General features: G+C 38.3%; 2 protein-coding genes across 3 annotated transcripts; both read right to left on the bottom strand.

The window, feature by feature from the left end:
* Positions 1 to 710: 710 nt before the first annotated feature.
* Positions 711 to 14,683, bottom strand: amer1 (APC membrane recruitment protein 1). The gene is made up of 2 exons (XM_079873292.1): positions 14,563 to 14,683; positions 711 to 6,067 (listed from the first exon to the last, which is right to left on the bottom strand). The coding sequence occupies exon 2, from the start codon at positions 5,960 to 5,962 to the stop codon at positions 3,110 to 3,112; it is 2,853 nt and encodes a 950-aa protein (XP_079729418.1). The 5' UTR covers positions 5,963 to 6,067; positions 14,563 to 14,683; the 3' UTR covers positions 711 to 3,109.
* Positions 14,684 to 16,486: 1,803 nt separating this feature from the next.
* On the bottom strand, positions 16,487 to 18,953 carry asb12a (ankyrin repeat and SOCS box-containing 12a). Of its 2 annotated transcripts, none has more exons than XM_079870703.1 (4): positions 18,871 to 18,953; positions 17,825 to 18,025; positions 17,167 to 17,739; positions 16,487 to 16,648 (listed from the first exon to the last, which is right to left on the bottom strand). In XM_079870703.1, exons 2-4 carry the CDS (start codon positions 18,012 to 18,014, stop codon positions 16,494 to 16,496), a joined length of 918 nt encoding a protein of 305 aa, XP_079726829.1. In that variant the 5' UTR covers positions 18,015 to 18,025; positions 18,871 to 18,953; the 3' UTR covers positions 16,487 to 16,493. The 2 variants fall into 2 exon arrangements, with proteins under 2 accessions (XP_079726829.1, XP_079726830.1); XM_079870704.1 differs by having other exon boundaries at positions 18,129 to 18,876.
* Positions 18,954 to 19,022: the final 69 nt, after the last annotated feature.

The following is a 19,022-nucleotide window of genomic DNA, read 5'->3' as shown; positions in this document are numbered from 1 at the left end:
GCCCCATAGGAAAAATAAGAGCTCTTTGACATCTTGAACAAAAAGAAAACTTTGGTTTCATTTTTTTTTTTTTTTTTTAAATCTCACTTTAAGACAGTGTTTTGCATTACAATATTCTCTAAATGTTTTTATATATATATTAAAATCTTTAAAAAGATTATTTCATTACTCAGTTGTAAGTCACTTTGCACTGTAAAAAATGATATGATCAATAAGTTATGACGTTTTTACATTGCTTTAACTCATCAAAATAAGTTAAGCAATTTTCAACTTATTTTTATACGTTATACAAGATTCAACTAATTTAAGTCAGTTTAATGTAATTTACATTGAAATGACAAACATCCAAGTTGATTTAAGGCAGTAACCTTTCTTTTTTTTTCATCTTCTTCTTTTTTTTTTATACAGTGTGACAAAATGCTAAATAAATTAAGCTAAATGCGTAAATCTGGCTACTTTATAGAACTGGATTAATTTAATGAATGATAGGGTAACAATAACAGTCACATGACACTAAATTTATACTAAATTGTCTACAAATGTAACCATACTAAGGCCTACAAATGGACAAACATAAGAATTAACTAAAAGGAAATAACCTGAAAGACTTTCACGGTGTTTTTTTTTTTTTTTTTGTTAGAATAATAAAGTGATCCTTCTGTTTGATAGTGTAAAATGTTTTCACCAAATAGATTATGACATCTGCACAAAATGTTTCTTTATTGTGCAGTCTAAGGTTCGAGACACAATTTCACCCGTAGAGGGAGCCAAAACCTGATGTGATGTCCAAGTGATCGCTGATTCCTTCTCTTATATTTATAACGTACATACAAGGGAAAAGCGAGCGGGGAGGGAACGAAAGACAATATGACACATCATTTACTGTCAATCACGAATTGCCTACATTTATTATTTCCTCCCCAGCTCATAACGGTAAGACGTGCACGACAGCTTCAACCAGTTTCCATGACAACTGGAGCCTCCTTGATTTTAGAACGGAGACCACCTGTCAATCAAACAAAGCATCAGCATTGCTAATCAGGCAAATGCCTTACAGCTCAGAAAATAATAAGCCATCGACCAATGCTGTTTTTCCCAAGTACCACATCTGTGATGCATCGGCCCAGTTAGTGTTTCTCTACGCACGCAATTGCTTTCAAACAAAGAAAATTACAGTGCACAAGTCAGTGCGTGAGAAAAGCCTATGATTGGTCACGTACACCTAGTTTGGTTTGGTAAAGGTCATGACTTTACTTTACATTCCTCATTTTCGTCATTAAAACAGACATTACAGTCTTGATAGGTCAAACAGTTACACGTTTATGCTGTCATTTAACCATATTATACTATATTAATACATATATACAATATTATATTAACGCTCTTGAAAATCTGCAATACAAAATAACTTTTTTTGTTTAAGCATACTCAGAGTAAAAAAAAATCTTTGATTCTCTACCGACCAGGGGCGTAATTTGTGGGGGGGAGATAACCCCCCCAATATTTAAATCTATGCATTACAACCCCCCCAATATTTATACCATGATCACATGAAAAATATGCAGACCCAAACTTCAACCCCCCCCCCCAATGTTCAAACCAAATCTACGCCCTTGCTACCGACACTACATTCAAAAAGGCCAAATCTGTAAAGCTGCACTACTCTCAAAACGACTGTTGTAGCAAACTCCAGCAATTCTGACTGTACTAAAAAAAATTCCACAAACTTGCCATACTGAAGTCTGAAGGGTTTATTTCCAGTCAATGTTGATTCCTGTGTGGAAAGAGATTGTGTCAGGGGAACTATGGGGTTGATATGTTTTTAAACTTATTTGAAAATGATAACATTGAGGCTAATGAAAGTTAAGTCTTACTGAGATGTTCTAACATTCTTTGTCCATGTACATCCTTGTGTATTAAACAAAACGCAAAAAAAGTACCAAATGCAAAAAATAGAACAGCACTAGATTCCAAAGGTTACACAAAGGTTGGTTCATTCTTAAAAGCTGAATATAAGCTCTAGCTAAAAATGGTAAGTCCATTAAGCTGACTTTGGCATTCTGATGAGGGTAGATGATTGTGACTGTAGGACAACAGCAGAGAACAATCACATAACGTCATTAAAGGCTTTACTGACATTCTGTCTCAAATGACTGAAGATAGTACCCTTTGATTAACAACTAGCCTACATGGATCACATTTACTGAAGACTTTGGGCCAGATCTGATTCTCATGAATGCAGAGAATACTCAAATATGCAAATATCCATACAGTGAATACAGTACATTATGTTCTCCCAACTAATCACATACTGTTTAGCAGCAAAAAGGAAATAAACCAGATTCTACACATATATCCTTGAGTCTTCAGTAAATAGAGTGTACAGAAGTGTAACAGGGGTGTTGGCCAAAATACCACTGAATACGGCAGATGTGATTTAACAGTCCTATGAATGTAGTCTGTGCTATGCCAAAAACAAACATGACCATATAAAATTAGAAAATAAACGTGAGGCAAGCTAACCAAGATATTTAAAATGTTCCAAGATGTAAACATTAAAACCTTGAAACATATAGCTTTTTTTTTATTAAAAAAAGTGTTGTATTAAAATTATTTGTTCATCAATTCAAACTAAGTTTGATATTTGAACAGGATTCTAAGATGATATTGGTCTCAATGTGCTAATGAAGGTTTTCATTCTTATGCTAAAATAAGTCATTTGTAGCATTGTTGTCTTTTTTTTTGCAAATATAATTATAGCATATCCAAAACATCCAAACAAAATGGATAAATTTCAATGGCAAAACCTGGCTACATAAAGGCAAAGCAATATGGCATCTATATATAGACAGCACCTGCTGAATAATGCTGTAACACACAAGGTACAAATACTCAAACTAAAAATAGCTCAAAAACTACACAGTACATTACAAAAGAAAACTATAGCTTATCCGGCAGTAACAGCAACTACAGTGTGTGTGTGTGTGTGTGTGTGTGTGTGTGTGTGTGTGAGAGACAATTCAAGAATGTCAGTAAACATCCAGCATCGTCTTTGGTGACGAGACTTGTCTATTTGTATTATTGTTTTATTTTGATTGAGAGAGATTGTTTATAATTTGGGTGTAGCAGGGGTGAAGCCACCCTCAAGCTCTCCCCTCCTGTTCTTCATGGTAATTTCTCGACGGTCTGCGGATTGCTCAGAGCGAAGATGAGGCACACCTTGAGTGACTCCGACAGGTCGATTCTTCCACTGCGTGCCTGTTGGGGGATAACTGCAGGGATAAAGCGCATCACCTCCACCAAACAATATTTCCCTCTCACCATCCGCTCTAGTGGCACCAGGGAGATTAGGATTATGGCAGTTGTTCTTTAGGGGGAGATGTGAAGGTCTTACAGTGGATTGGCTCACATGTGGCAAATTCGTTTCTTGCTGAGAAGAGTTGGAGTCAAAACCCCGGCCATAGCCCCGCCTCCAACTATCAACAGAAACCCTGCAGGGTTGTCGCGGTAACGGCATATCACTACAATCAGTAGTCCTACGCTGTGAAAAAACAGCCCCCTTTGAGTCATAGTTGGTAACGCTTGTGTAAAGCTCACTTGTCTTAAACTCCAGACAGTCAGTGTCAAGAGAGCGACTGCGTCGATTTAGTGCTAATGGAGCAGGTACTGGCGGACAAGGTCGACCCAAACTGAGGTGGCGAGGAAGGCTTGCGATGCCCCAAGTGTTACTGAGCAACAGACTTTGTTCGTAGGCATCGAAAGTACGCTGGTCACACTCGGCAAAGGCATCTTGCTGAAGGTAACAGCCATCATCCTCAAAGGGTTCGTAAGGAGAAGCCAACTCTTCCTCTTCCTCAACAAGCTCGGTCTGCTGCTCACACTCACCCTCATTTTCCATGTCCACCACATCGAACGTGACAATGGCGGGCAGGGCACTCAGACTCGGGCCATAAGGAGAACTTGACTCTGAGCCATCAAGACTCTCAGTTGAGTTGCGATAATGCCGTGTGTTCTTTGTGAAATCTACCAGCGCTTGGGAGAAACAGACCATCAGCTCTTCTTGGGATTGGCGGCAGCCTCTGGTGGGTAGTAATGGGCTTTGATCCTCAGATTGAGGCTGCGGTCTGGTTGTGTCGGTGGCATGTGAACTAAACCCCGAATCGGCACGGGGTGCAAACAATGGACTCTCCTGAATCTGACCCCTGCTGAGAGGGACTTGCTCTATTACAGCCTGGGATCTCGGTGGTGATTGGGGATAGTGCTGATTGATAACTTCTCCTAAAACTGTCTGACCAGTGTCGACTGCGGGCAGGCTTGAATCATCATAGAAGGAGTCGTCATGGAACAGAAGCTGATCTTTGGATGGGCTTCTGAGATTCTGAAACTCGCAGCACAGAAGAGCATGCTGGATCTTGCTCAGACGCTCCTCCTCCGTCTCCATGGTTCCGGTCTCAAGAGCATTTGATGCCAGGGCATACAGAGGGTTTGTTGTATTCTTGTCGCCCTGCAAGTGGGCATCCTTCGGAGGAAGAGTAGGGCTGATCAGGCGATCATCAGGCTCAAAAAGTTCATAAAGGGCATCACCACTGTAGCTGTCCCGTGGAAGCCTTTCCTGGTGTGGACGTTCTCTACTCTCCTCCTCCATTCCTGGCGTGGTGGAGTCATAGTATCCCTCATCGCTGTTGGGTACCGACTCCTGCCGATCACTCTGTGGGCTCAAGAGGTCAGCAGGAGTGAGGGCTGTTTCTGTGCATCCCAGTGGGCTGCTGTCGGAGGTGGCACGGATGGAGCTCATTTGCTGATCAGGGGTGAGAGAAGGGCTATCCGAGCCCCTGTCTGAGGGGATGTAGCAGACTTCATTACTAGTTTCAGATTCCCATAAACTCTGCAAGTAATCTGCATCGGTCTCATCGGGAGTTGCCATCTCTTCCCCTCCACCTTGATATGTGACAAAACACGAGCTCCGTTTTCCTGCGTTTCGGCTGCCTCTCTCGGCAGACACTGAGCTCTCAGCGACGCTGACGTCATCCTGGTCTGCAATGATGTCTCCACAACCTGTCAGTGAATCAAAGCTCTTCAATGATGAAACATCACCAAAGATTAAGTTTTCAGAAGAACAGGATGCAGCAGGAGGCTCCCCATCGGGAACGTTCACATTCTGCTCAGCCAATCGGTCCAGTTCTGACTCAGCACCTAAGGGTTTTTGATATGTTGTCAGTCCTTCCTGTCTCCCATTTTGCTTCTCCTCCCCCTTCTCCTCTTCTTCTGCTCTCTTCCTCTTATCCAGCTCTACTCTGCTCTTCCGTTTCTCAGGCACTAGCGTTACATCTTTCGTACATTCAGTGGCAGCCAATGGCAGTTTACACTCACTGCCTGCGGTTTGATTAGGCACATCTGGCACCAACTCTTCACCCTGACTGTCGCCATGGTTATCGCTACGGTCACTGACGCTTGACATGGCACCAGGCACTGTTTCGGCATGGAAGCTTGAAGACATTTCAAGTGCCTCATGCTTTTCTAGCTCGACATTTTTGTTTTTCCTGTGTCTCCGAATGCTGCTGAACAGACTCCGAAGACCTCTGCGCTGCCGTGGTAGGGACTGAGATTTCCCATGGTCCTCCTGTGATGATTTCTGAGGTTCACTGGAGGTGCAGAACTCAAAGTCTCCGGAGGCCACTTCACCGCTACTTTTGCCCAAATCTTCCCAGCATCCTCTGCTCACTCCATCATATGTTTGGCTCTTTGTTACACCTGTTTTTGATGACCCCTTTCTTTGACTTCTACCACGCCCACTGAAAAAGTTGGGCAGAACACAGATGCTCTTCCGACCACCAAAAAACTTGAAAGTCGACTTCCGTATTTTCACAGAAGGGTTTGACTGAGGTTGAGGGGTGTCATGGGAAATGGAGTCTGGCTGTGGACCCATTACACCAACAACCTTAGTTCCTGTGGCGGTCTCCATAGTGACACAGATCACTGTGGCTAATGGAGCATGTCTGTGGTAAACTCTCCTTCCTGAGAGGCAGGCTGGAAGGAACAGGGACTGTGTTTATCAGGCATGTTATACCTGTGAAAGAAACAGAAGTTAAAAACAAACCATTAGAAACAGTCAAAAAAATGAAATAAATAAAACAGAACTAAGAATGGATGTTCTTTGGGGATCAATTAAAGACAATTTTTGAATCAATAAATGAACTTCATATGTTATAAAAAAAAAACGTATTGCTAAATAGGTTTTTCTTCCAGCATTTTAAACACATCTGAATGTATGCCTGCCTCAAAAATAATGTAATGTAAACATTAACTTAAACATTAACTTGTAAAATTATCTTAAATTGTGGTAACATTGTGTTCACACAGCAGGGCCCTTGGAAAATAAGACAGAGATATAATAATACTGTGTATACTGTGCATGGAGGATCCTACTAACATTCTAGACAACATTCAAACTTGAGGGGAGAAGCTTGCCACAAAATTTACAATACATTTATTCAAACACTGAAAGATGCATCTGTATATCTGTGATTGAGATGGCTGTTTTCACAGCTCAATGATGATGACAAAATTACCTTGTAAACAAGATGTATGGGCAGTAGTCTACATGTAAAAGTAAACAAAGTTAAACAAAGTGTCACCAGTCGCTCTAACAGGTTATGACATTTTGGGACTTTTCGATAAAATATTTTGAACACTGAGTTTTAATCTCTACGAACAAAGTATAATCCTGCCACCAACTCACTCTGAGTTTGTACTGACTGACCAAAATTCATACATGTTACAGACAATGCATAATAACCATAGACTGTAAAAAATATGGACAAAGCGTCTGTGACGTCACCCATAGACTTTCTGAAGAACGGTTTTGAAGCCGTTTATGGGGGGTATGGGCGGCGCCATCTTGGAAAATCTTAGGAAATCCTAACCCCGCCCACCTTCTGGCCAATCCATATATGGGTAAAGGACGCGCGACGCGCGTCACTCAGCTCGCTCTGCTACTTCGGTTATCTCTGTATGTATATTTTAGGCAACAATAAAACGAAATATGTTATAAAACACCACACTTACTCTTTTCGTTTTCATTTAAAGAAATCTTAAACATTATTGCCACACAAATGTGGTTCAGGCAACGCGTATCACGTTAGCCTATTTATAAAAAAACGAAATATAAAACACAACCCTGCCTCTTTTCATTTAAATATAATATAAAAATATTAAACATTTTCATATGGTCCAGGCAATATGTGCATTTGTACTAAACCACAGATGTTGCAGTAAACAACATTACAGATCATCTTCGTTGTATTAAAATTTAAAAATGACAAAACTCAACCCAGTCTCTTTTAGTTAAATTTCAGTTTTTATCAATATTAGTAGATGCACCGATTGATCGGCTGGTGACTTTTTTTTGGCGTTCAGCGCTGTCATATACAGTGGCGGATCTAGAAAATTTTTCATGGGGGGGCAAAGGGGTGGCAAGAGGTCTTGGCAGGGTGGCAGGGGTAGACGGTACATGGGAATCCCTATATATGAATTGCTTTAACAAAACAAACACAAAAACACTTTTTAACTACAGTAGTTATTGTTTAATCATGCCCTTACACACTACAACGGTTTTTAATTCACAACAGGAATGGCTGGTTTCATTGCTGTGATATCTGAGAGGAATTGGATTTAGGACTGCTTAGCTAATCAAATGATCGATCTCCTAACTGGCACTGTATTGTGAGTTGTAACGTAATGTCGGTGTAACGGCACCCATCAGTAAAATTATGGATTATGGGGCGGTTCTAAGGGCATTGGATATTCGGTGCTTCAGCCCAAACTAAAATTGGGTATTTTTATTTAAAGGAATTAATTAATCATAAAAGTGATTTAAGTGAAAAATAAAGAAAAATAAAGTCTTGTTGTATTAGTGAAATAATTGTAACTATTTGCAACTTATTTATTATTTTTAATTAAACATGCATTCTCTCTAAATGAATCAAGGAAATTATAGCATATTTTCAATTCAAAACGGCAAAATTTAATAAAAAAAAAAGAAAGAAAAAAAAGTTGAGTAATTTTCGTCACCGGATAGTGTCGGTAGTTGAACTTTTCCATTGTAAAACAGTCAAATATAAAAAAATTATCTACTTACATTTTACCAGGCATTCGTTAACTTCTTTAACGTTAATCATTTTGATATTGATGAGCTGGACTGCTGAACTTTTAGTCTTCCTAACAACAAACAGAGCGTTGCGTAATGTAGTGCATCAGAGCAGCATCAATAATAATATCAAGTGAATCTCTTATTTGCATCTTAAGTTTATTGCCAATAATAATGACAGGTTTGGAGTCAAACACGAACGTGAACTCATGAGCTCACGCAAAACACATCTTCAGCACAGCGACTCATTTAAACGCCTCTGATTGGCCGATGTGATCAACAGACATGTCTCTGATTGGCTACAACAATGCTCAACGCTGCAAAAGCACGTCAAAAGTACCTTTATGCAAAGGGAAAAATATAGCCTAAATAAAAATGTAATATGCACTGTTCATGATTAGGTAATCGCGGCCGCTGTAATCTTATTCACATTTGTTTTTCTGATTAATTGTTTTGCTCTATGAGAAAGACAATTTAACAAAATATTCGGGGCTTTAATAAAAAACATTCTGTTTCTCTCTCTGGCTCTACCCAGCCCTAGCGCCGCCCATCAATATTTTATATTTTTTTATTAAGCTGTTCTTGTCTTTACTTAAATCAAAATAAGGCTAATCAAAGGGAAGAGTGCTCTTACAAATCACGAGGGAGCGATTTTTGACCGCTGATTTTGGCTAACGTAAGACTCGCTGTTTTTGCTGATGCTGAATCGTCTTTAGCATACAATACATTCATTACAAATGTAACTAAGTTAAACGTGTGTTTAAACTACACCTGGGGAAACTCACTTCACCTTCAGAGGCTCTGTCCGGGGCAGCTCAGTCTAGTCGAGTTGCAGGACCATCGCACTGCAGCAAACTCGCTGTGTGTGAGCTAGACTGAGCGCGAACGCCGCTCTGCACGTTTGAATCAGGGACGCAACTAAGTATTTGAGGGGCAGAGGGGAGGGTCGAAAAATACATTTAAAATTAAAAATTAAATTGTTCACTTTTGGTAAATGTATTAGACATAGTGGCGGGTTGTTTTTGTAAGTAAAGTTTTTGGATCATCAAAGTTAGGGGGGCAGCTGGGGGGGCAAGGCTCTAGAGTGGGGGGGCACCTGCCCCCCTTGCCCCCCTGTAGATCCGCCCATGGTCATATATCACAACTAAGCAGTGTTTTCAGCCTCATAATGTTTATTTTAGGTTTCCGATATTTAAATACACATAAACACGATTAAAACAATACATTAGGAGTTTGTAAAATACACACTAATGTCTGTGGAAGCAGCAATAACAATCTATTCAAATATAATTTGCCGACATGTGTTATTCATCATATCAGACAAACATAGTGGAAGTAACTATAAAGTTTACTCTATTCTTCTCAGTTCACCGGCCACTTTCTTCCATTTACTTCGGGAGAAACTGATGAATTCACGTGCTGTAAATCCGACTGACAGGACAAAATTGCGGCGCCGGTTTTTAACGACCAAACACACTCACTTACACGTAACGTTATTTGAGAATCGGAATATCAGATAGGCTATAGTTGATGACATGGTAAGTTTGCGAATATTTTGAATAAAAAAGGAAAAGCGAAATAAAAGCGACACATCTGTCATACAGTATTATCAGAGAATGTCTAGTATTATTGTGGCTGCGGTGTATCGCGTGACGCGTCGCCATGGAAACATTAAAGGGAACGTTCGCCTTGAAAAAACTCACTCTGGGGGTGGGGGTGTCAGTTAGAATATTTTAAACTTGAAAGGGTTAAAGTAAAGATCGAAAATAAATATTTGTGTGTGCTGTAAAGTGATTAGAAAAAAATTAAATCGGAATCGGCTAAAATCGGTATCGGCAGGTCAAACTCAATGAAAAATCGGAAATCGGAATCGGCCTACAAAACTGTAATCGGTGCATCTCTAAATATTAGCCATTATAAAAGTATAAGTAAAAGGTACAAGAAGCTATACAAATAAAGCAAACAATTCAGTCAAACATACAACAGGCAAGAAGAGACCTAAAACCTAAAAAAAAAAACAGAACCTAAAAAAAAATGTGCACACTGCACAATTTCACATCAAGTGTTTTCCTCCATAAAAACCATTATGGAAAAAACTGTTAAAGTGCCTTTAATGCACTGATTGTGTTTATCAGGCAGGGCCTGAATTTAATTTCAGGAAAAAGGGGGGAATTCCCTTAGGTGACTCTTTGGGGGATTTGAGGGGGGAGTTTATATTACAATGGGATAATTTTGTTGCAATAGCTTACACACAGCACAGGAAAGCTTGATTTCAAACTTTAAACTAAAAGACAAGTAAAGAGTCAGTAATAAAACAAGAACAAATAAACTAATTAAAAGCAGTAGTACAAATAAACACAATAGAAGAGACATACAAATGAAATAAACAGCGCTTTACTTTTTTATGGTCTAACAGTAGTATTTAGGTAAGAAATACCACAGAACATCAAAAACCAATATAAAATAGCTCTGCATAGTGTTAACTGTATAAACTAAATAAAGATTCATACTTATTAAAGCTACAAAAGTTATTCAGTCAAGAGCAGTGAGAGTTTTTTTTTTTCTTTGTTTAACATAAATGACATATTAGGCTGCTGCACAGATCCAATTTAATAATAAAAATAAATAATAATTTGTTACATTTATATAGCGCTTTTCTAGGTACTCAAAGCGCTTTACATATGGAAGGGGGAATCTCCTCAACCACCAGCAATGTGCAGCATCCTATGGAAGCTTGTTTCCGCCACTGAATAATAAATAAATAATAATAATTGCGACTTTTTATCTCACAATTCTGACTTTTTTTCTCACAATTGCGAGATATGAAGTCAGAATTGTGAGAAATAAAGTCGCAATTGCGAGATATAAAGTCGCAATTCTGAGAAATAAAGTTGCAATTGGGAGATATAAAGTCACAATTCTGAGAAATAAAGTCGCAATTGCGAGATATAAAGTCGCAATTCTGAGAAATAAAGTCGCAATTGGGAGATATAAAGTCGCAATTCTGAGAAATAAAGTCGCAATTGGGAGATATAAAGTCAGAATTGCATGATATAAAGTCGCAATTGCGAGATATGAAGTCAGAATTGTGAGAAATAAAGTCGCAATTGCGAGATATAAAGTCGCAATTCTGAGAAATAAAGTTGCAATTGGGAGATATAAAGTCACAATTCTGAGAAATAAAGTCGCAATTGCGAGATATAAAGTCGCAATTCTGAGAAATAAAGTCGCAATTGGGAGATATAAAGTCGCAATTCTGAGAAATAAAGTCGCAATTGGGAGATATAAAGTCAGAATTGCATGATATAAAGTCGCAATTGCGAGATATAAAGTCAGAATTGCATGATATAAAGTCGCAATTGCGAGATATAAAGTCAGAATTGCATGATATAAAGTCGCAATTGCGTGTTATAAATTCAGAATTGTGGGATACAAACTATTCTGAGGTTTAAAAAAAAAAGAAAAGAAAAAAAAAAGTCCGTCTTTTTTTTCCTTACAATTGGACTTTATATCTCACAATTGGGAGTTTATATCTCACAATTCTGAGAAAAGATGTCAGAATTGCGAGATATAAACTCGCAATTATGTGTTATAAAGTCAGAATTGCGTGATATAAAGTCGCAATTGCAAGAAAAAAAGTCAGAATTCGGACTTTATAACACGCAATTCTGACTTTATTACACGCAATTGCGACTTTATTTCACGCAATTCTGACTTTATATCTCGCAATTCTGACTTTATAACACGCAATTGCAACTTTATTTCACGCAATTCTGACTTTATATCTCGCAATTCTGACTTTATAACATGCAATTGCAACTTTATTTCACGCAATTCTGACTTTATATCTCGCAATTCTGAGAAATAAAGTCAGAATTGCGAGATGTAAACTCGAAATTGTGAGATAAAAAGTCGCAATTATCTTTTAAAATGTTTTATTGTGTGGCGGAAACAAGCTTCCATAGCATCCACTCGGATGATGCGACGGTTATACTGTTAAACATACGTTTTCTTTCTCAACTGTTTACACTCACTTAAGACTTAAAATGACTATTTACGTAAATACCAGCCGAGACAGGCATTTTGACAATTTTGTGTGTATTTGACCATTTAAGCATAATAAGCCACGAAAAATAAGTGAATTTGACACTCGCAAGTTGTTTGATAGGCGGCTTTATATGCACGCTTTGGCTGAGAGCGCACAAACAACAATCTCTCAGAGAACGCAAGGGTACTGAGGAAAAGTTCACATGACAACGATGTACTAAAAGCTGAAAAGTTTTTCCTTTTTTCCTTAAACAAATCCCCGTTCACACAGATCCACGAAAACAATTAAAAACGCTATATTATGCATGCCAGGCCAGTATTTGGTGAGGTCAGTTTATAAAGAAAAACTACACACCTAGACTGAACATGACATCACCGTTTTCACAAATTCACATTTTTGTAGGGATCCCTGAATGTTTAAAATGGCAAGAATTAGGGGCCATTTACATAACAATGGCGTTTAGGAGGAAAACAGGTTTCAAAGTACAAATTTTTGAAAACGATACAGTTATTGTCTCAGTGTAAATAAAAAAAATAAAAAAAAATATTTGTAAAAAAAAAAAAGGTGGCATCACACATATGCGTATTACGTGTTCAGTGACAGTCTATAGGCGTACAGTTTTTCTTTACAAAGTAACATTGCGAACTACTGGCCTGACATGCATTGCATAATACAGCATTTTTAATAGTTTTTGCATATCCTTGTGAATGGGGATCTTTTTGACAACGTTGTCATCTGTACGTGAAAAAAGCAAAGGAAAAACTTTTACATTTTTAGTACGTTGTTGTGTAAACGTACCCTTAAAACGATGTGTAAATGATAATCTTTAGTGATGATGCAACACTGGCCCGAATGCAAGTAAAAGTCTTGTTTCGCAACATGCAGCTCGCTTGTAGTGCAGACGCGATGTGCTGATGTGAAGACATTTGCACATTTTGAGAGAAGGAGAGAGAAGATGCACCACCACTGAATCACTCACGTTTCACAGAAAGTTTTCAAATTACTGATTTGCTGTGTCAAATTACTGAATAATCTGTTAATTTACTTATCTAAACTACATGTTATAGCGCATAAATGTTTGCGGGAATATCCCGCTTTTTAATTGCACTATCTGCGGGAATGTGTAAACATTTGGTTTGATGTAAAACTTTTTAATTGGGAGATGTAAACAGTCACACATCCAAGGATGTTTAATCCCAGTTCAGTCATAACAACTCTCAGGAAAGGTTATAACACATATTATTAATGTAAATGAAATGTACATAGGTTTGGTCTTGGTTGACTATATTTGGTACACTGCTGCTATGGTTGTTGTTGGGAGCATGTGACCTGATTCTGCTAAATGCACAGAGGATTCAATTAATGGATATATGCTGCTGCTGCTGCTAAAGAGAGGAAGACTCCCATAGCAGATCTAGGCAGGTGGTGCTGGGGAGGCGGAGGGCTAGAAGAAGAATTTGCATAGCTTGCAGAGTTAGGGTATTCATTTGGATGTGCCATGGTTGTAAAGGGATGTGGTAATGGATACGTGGAATCGATTGGCTGGCTGTGAACGTTACATTAAAACAACCAATCAGAACGTGAATAGAGTTTCATGGCTAAACGACCCATTTTGTTTGTCTGTCAAAAGCTCCATAAAAAGAAGTAAAACCTGACATAATTAAGAATTTCAATTAAATATATAAAGTGTCTATTACAAATATATTAATAAGATTTCTTGGGCTCATATAGATAATTATCAAGTAAATACTCTTCAAGACATGGCTGCAATGCTTTTTACTGAAATTGTATGATACCTTTTGTTTACAACTGTCTATTGGGTCTTACTGAGCATTATATGCAATGTAGACTGGTTACAACTATCATCAATTGTAAAACATATCATCATGCAGTGTAGTTTAGCTATGAAATGAGTAGGCAAAGGCAGCAAAGTGATAAGTCTTGCAATGCAACACATAACGTGAGTGAAGTTCCGCTGGATTAAACCCCTAAAAACAAAAGCTGAATGAAACCAACGGGCCTGAACACTCACTGTATGTACATCATAAACAAAGGAAAATCACATACAGATAGCGTGCACTCCAAAGAACTACATCCTATGGACCAATTACACCAATTACCGCACTGCGAATATTATTAGTAACAAAAAAAAACTTCTATCAACAGATTGCACACCGTGTCCCCAGCTGGACACCATCACTACGAAATGAACGCGCAACTGGCGCGCGCTAGCCCAGACGCTAACCAGCTCCCGACCGCTTCACTGATATTCACATAACTTGTATACACAAACAGCTGCTTCTGCATGTCCACTCACACAGTGAAAGAGCGAATAACACATAGAGATGGAAAAATGAGCGATACTCGCCTTATTTTTCCATCTTTTCCGCCCAAGCGTGCAGTGATGTGCTCTCTCCTCGCGCAGCGCTGGAGGAGCTCGCGGTTGGGATTCACTTTGTTCAGTGAGCGCTGGAGCGGCTGGCGGCGTTTCCGTGCTACGTGCATTTTGGGAAGTGTAGTACCATGGTATATCTTATCTAGGGGCTATTTCTTTTACTGTATTGGCATATACACAGCAGTGGCATGAAAAAATACGACAAGGAGCCAGAATTAATATTACTAAAAATAATAACAATAGCCTATACAATAAAATAAGTAACATTTGACTAGACATTGATGAAAATAAATTAAATATTCTTTTGCACATGTACTAGGACAACTCTTGAATATGGTAATTAAAGCAGTGGTATTTGTTTGTGCAATTCAAATTTGAGTTTTGCCAACATTTACATGACTGGGGACCCACAAGAGGTTGCTTGGGGGGTCTTATTTATTTATTTTTTTTACTAAATGAGGCTATCAAACTTAATGTGTTGACAAAGGTTTCCAAATCTGAACTACGTTAATCATGAAAAACACTTTACAAATACATTTGAATAGAATTTAAATGTTTCTCTTCTGTTTTTTCCCTAACTTTAATAGTGGGTAGAAATTGATATTTCCAGATTTGCTTGTTTAAGTACAAAGACAATATAAAAGCTTATTATTTAATTTTACTGCCTTATTTAGAAAGGGGGTCTTTAACATCAAAACGTTTAAAACTGGGTTGTTAACTAAAACTATTAAAGGGATAGTTCCCCCACAAATTAAAATTGTCATCATTAATTACTCACCCTCATGTCGTTCCAAACCCGTAAGACTTTCGTTCATCTTCTGAACACAAATGAAGATCTTGATGAAATCGGAGAGATTTTTGTCCCTCCATTGACAGCTACGCAACCACTTTTGACTGTATTTTTTAAAGTCTGTCTCTGCATTGTGTATCTTAGCTCCTCATATGCTAAATTAAAGTATTTTAAGTTTGCCACATCAGTGCAATAATCCCATTTTATGACATGAATAAAAACATTCTCTATGTGGAAACCAGCACCTCAAATGACCGTATAAATGTAAAAATAAAGAAAAACCACCACAGATAAACATTCAAACGTTCAGTACTTAAATTTTATGAACAAACTAACAAGCCAGCTGTCATCCATAGCATAATAAAGTTGTCAAAATACACTTGCAGAAGCCCATATGTATATCCCATTAGCACAGACTGCTACATATGAAATCCTCAAGCTACATACTTCAATACCGGTCATAAATCCTTATGAAGACTCTGGAACTGATCTTCCTTTTGAAGTCTTTAACCTCACATGAACAGAATGATCTCCATTACACTCTACCTGCACAATAGAGGTTATACGGCATCTGTTGGAAGAGTGCATCCCTCTAAACAAGGGATTCATAGACACAAGTACATCACAATGGATTTTATATATCATATTAAGATTGATAAGACAGTTACCAACAATTTTGCATCCATCATCAAGCTGTTACTAATCAACAAAACACTAATTACAACAGCTTAATTTACTATGAAAACATGAAAACCTCCAGATGATCTTGAAAAGAGAGAACAAGGCTATATGACAACGCATAGTTCTAGAGCATTAACTCTTTTAGACAACACTTCTGGTCGTATTACATACAGTAATATTAGATATTACAAATTTGAATGACTATGAAGCTAATTAATGCATGAGGATGTTCAAGTTTAACACACCATACATGTAAACAGAGTTTGTTAGCAGTGTATCGGTCCGTCTGTGAGATTGTATACGAGTGACTCCACGTCATTAGGTCAAGACCCTCTGTCTGTTTCCTTCCCTCTAGATGTCTGTATGGTCTACCTGTCCAGTGTTTGTTTGAGTCTGTCCTTTAGTAAGGCACAGTTGAATATGCTCTGGTTTGTCAGTAAACCAATGCACTGCTCATAGACTTGTGTTTGAGATAGTTGATGAGCCTGGGTGGAATCTCCAGAGAGTCCAAAGAGTGAATCTTGTTCACCTGTATCAGGTGTCTACGAATGACCAATCTACACTGAGATGCCAGAGTCTTCGGACACCCTGTTTAAAAAAAGAGAGATTAATAAAACAGTTATTAACAATCGCATATGGCAATCAGTGCTATTTTAGTATCATTCAAATACTATTATAGTGTTCATTAATATTTTGGATTAGCTTTTATTTGTATATTTGTATATTTTTAGTTTTCACTTTATTTTAGTTTGAATAATTTTGTGTGCTTTGTCAATTTTTTTAATATTTCTATTTAGCTTTATTTTTATTTCAGTTTTACTTTTAGTAATTTTAGTACTTCAACTTCTAATTTTAGTCAAAGTTTTTAAAGAGAAACTTTTTCCATCCAATTTTTATATTTTAATTTATTTTTTATTTATTTAAATATATATATATTTATTTAAATATATATATATATATATATATATATATATATATATATATATATATATATATATATATATATATATATATAAATGTTCTTAATAATTTTGGTTACCAAAAACAACACTGATGGAATAAAAAAATAATAAGAGATGTTATACTGCTAAAAACAAATTTCTCACCTCGCTCTTTCAGCAACAGCTCAACAGCTTCATTCTGTTTGGTGCTCTTCTCTATAATGAGGGTTGGCATGTAGACGTTTGCCCCAAAGTCAATGAGCAGTTGAATGTATTCGACTCCACAGCCGTGTCGCAAACACAATTCCAGGACCGTCTTCTGCTGCGTGGCCCTGCCGATCACCTTCTCTTCCGGGCTGTTATAGTTCGGATCCGCCCCATATAACAGCAACATTTTAAAGCAATCCAGGTGTCCATATATGGCTGACAGGTAAAGTGGCCCGCTGCACACGGCAACCCCCGATGCCCACAGCGTCACCTTTGACCTGGCGTTGACCTCTGCCCCGTGCTGAAGCAGCTGACGGAGGATCTCCGGGTCGCCCTCTCGGGCGGCGGTGAGCACCGGCGAGCTGTTGTTCAGGTGACTTCCGTTCGGATTAGCCCCAGCACGGAGCAAGGCAAGCACGCAGCTCAAGTATCGCCCGCAAACAGCAGTGAAAAGAGGAGTCTGGGCTTTCACATCAAGGGGGTCCACCTCTGCCCCATGGGCCAGGAGCAACTGCAGGCACCTCAGGTGACCTGCAGGGAACAAAACATATGCGTCTTGGTGTCCAACAAACTCAGATGTGACATCAGAGAGTGCGTGCAAGGGTGACGCATGTACCTTTGGACGCAGCCATGCGTAACGGGGTACCTGGGATACCCCAACCGCTCTGCTGATTAATGCACTTCCTGTAGCGTTCTTGTGACAGTAGCTCAGCCAACAGGAAATGGTCATCATCAGCCACAGCTCGGTTCAGCTCCAGACTCTCAGCAGCAGATTCATCCTCTTCCACCGGTCGCAGCTGGAGCATAGAGAAGAACTCTGGAGAAAAAAAAAGTTTATGCACAGATTATTAGTGTCTTTGTAGTGTTTTTTGTGTGACTGTTGAAAATAACACTGTAAAATGTAAAAAAAAGCTGCCTACATAGACGATGCCAAAAATGCTGTCCAGGTTGGAAGCTCACTAGCAGATCAGTTTCACTTTCAGTTGAATCATTTTATGTGCTTTTATCATTTTTATTTGTTGAATATATTTTGCTTTGTTTCAGATTTATTTCAACTGACAAAATGTATATTTTTAATTAGTTAACAAAAACAACACTGGTGGCTAGATTTTCAGCCAGAATATTCAAGATGAATTGCATTCTCTTCCAATACGTGAAGTGTTGCACTTTTAAGTTCAGGTGTGCATAAAAACAAAACCTTATATTGTTTTATCTTGTCTTATATTATTGAATAAATTATGATTACATAATTCGATCTGTGACAGCGTTCAAAACATTAAAACGCTTTGTCATGATGAAGTTTATATATCTGCATTAGCTTTAACGCACTACTAGCAAGCAAACACAACACAGGTTAGCCGACTAGCAAATGAGATAAAACCCATAAATACAAGCAAAACTGAATTCTTAAAGGCTTTATGTTTCTAAACTCAACTGAGAGTAATACTGAGCATACACGGAAGAAAATGCATTCTCAAGCTTTGAGCTCGGTAGATTTAACTCGAGTAAGTTAACGTTATATGTAAATAACGCAGAGTTTGACTCGCTCTCTCCGACCAGCTGTCAAACAAACATACATTTTAACGGTACAAACGACAACGAATATACACCATGACCATTTAGCAGATATTTTAAGTGTGTTTTCGTCTCAAGGACACTCACCGAGCTAATAATAAGCCAAACACTGACGACGAGTAGCGGAAGAAGATGTTCTGCGGGCGGCCAGAGGGGGCGCTGTGCGCGCAAACACCGCCATTGGGATGTGTGTAATGAGTGGTGTTACCCCTATTTTTTACAGTCTATTATGTGTTCCC

The sequence above is a fragment of the Squalius cephalus genome (genome assembly GCF_949319135.1).
Source record: "Squalius cephalus genome assembly, chromosome: 5".
Classification (NCBI taxonomy): Eukaryota; Metazoa; Chordata; class Actinopteri; order Cypriniformes; family Leuciscidae; genus Squalius; species Squalius cephalus.
The sequence above is the reverse complement of the archived record's forward strand: the minus strand, read 5'-3'. Positions and strand labels throughout refer to the sequence as shown.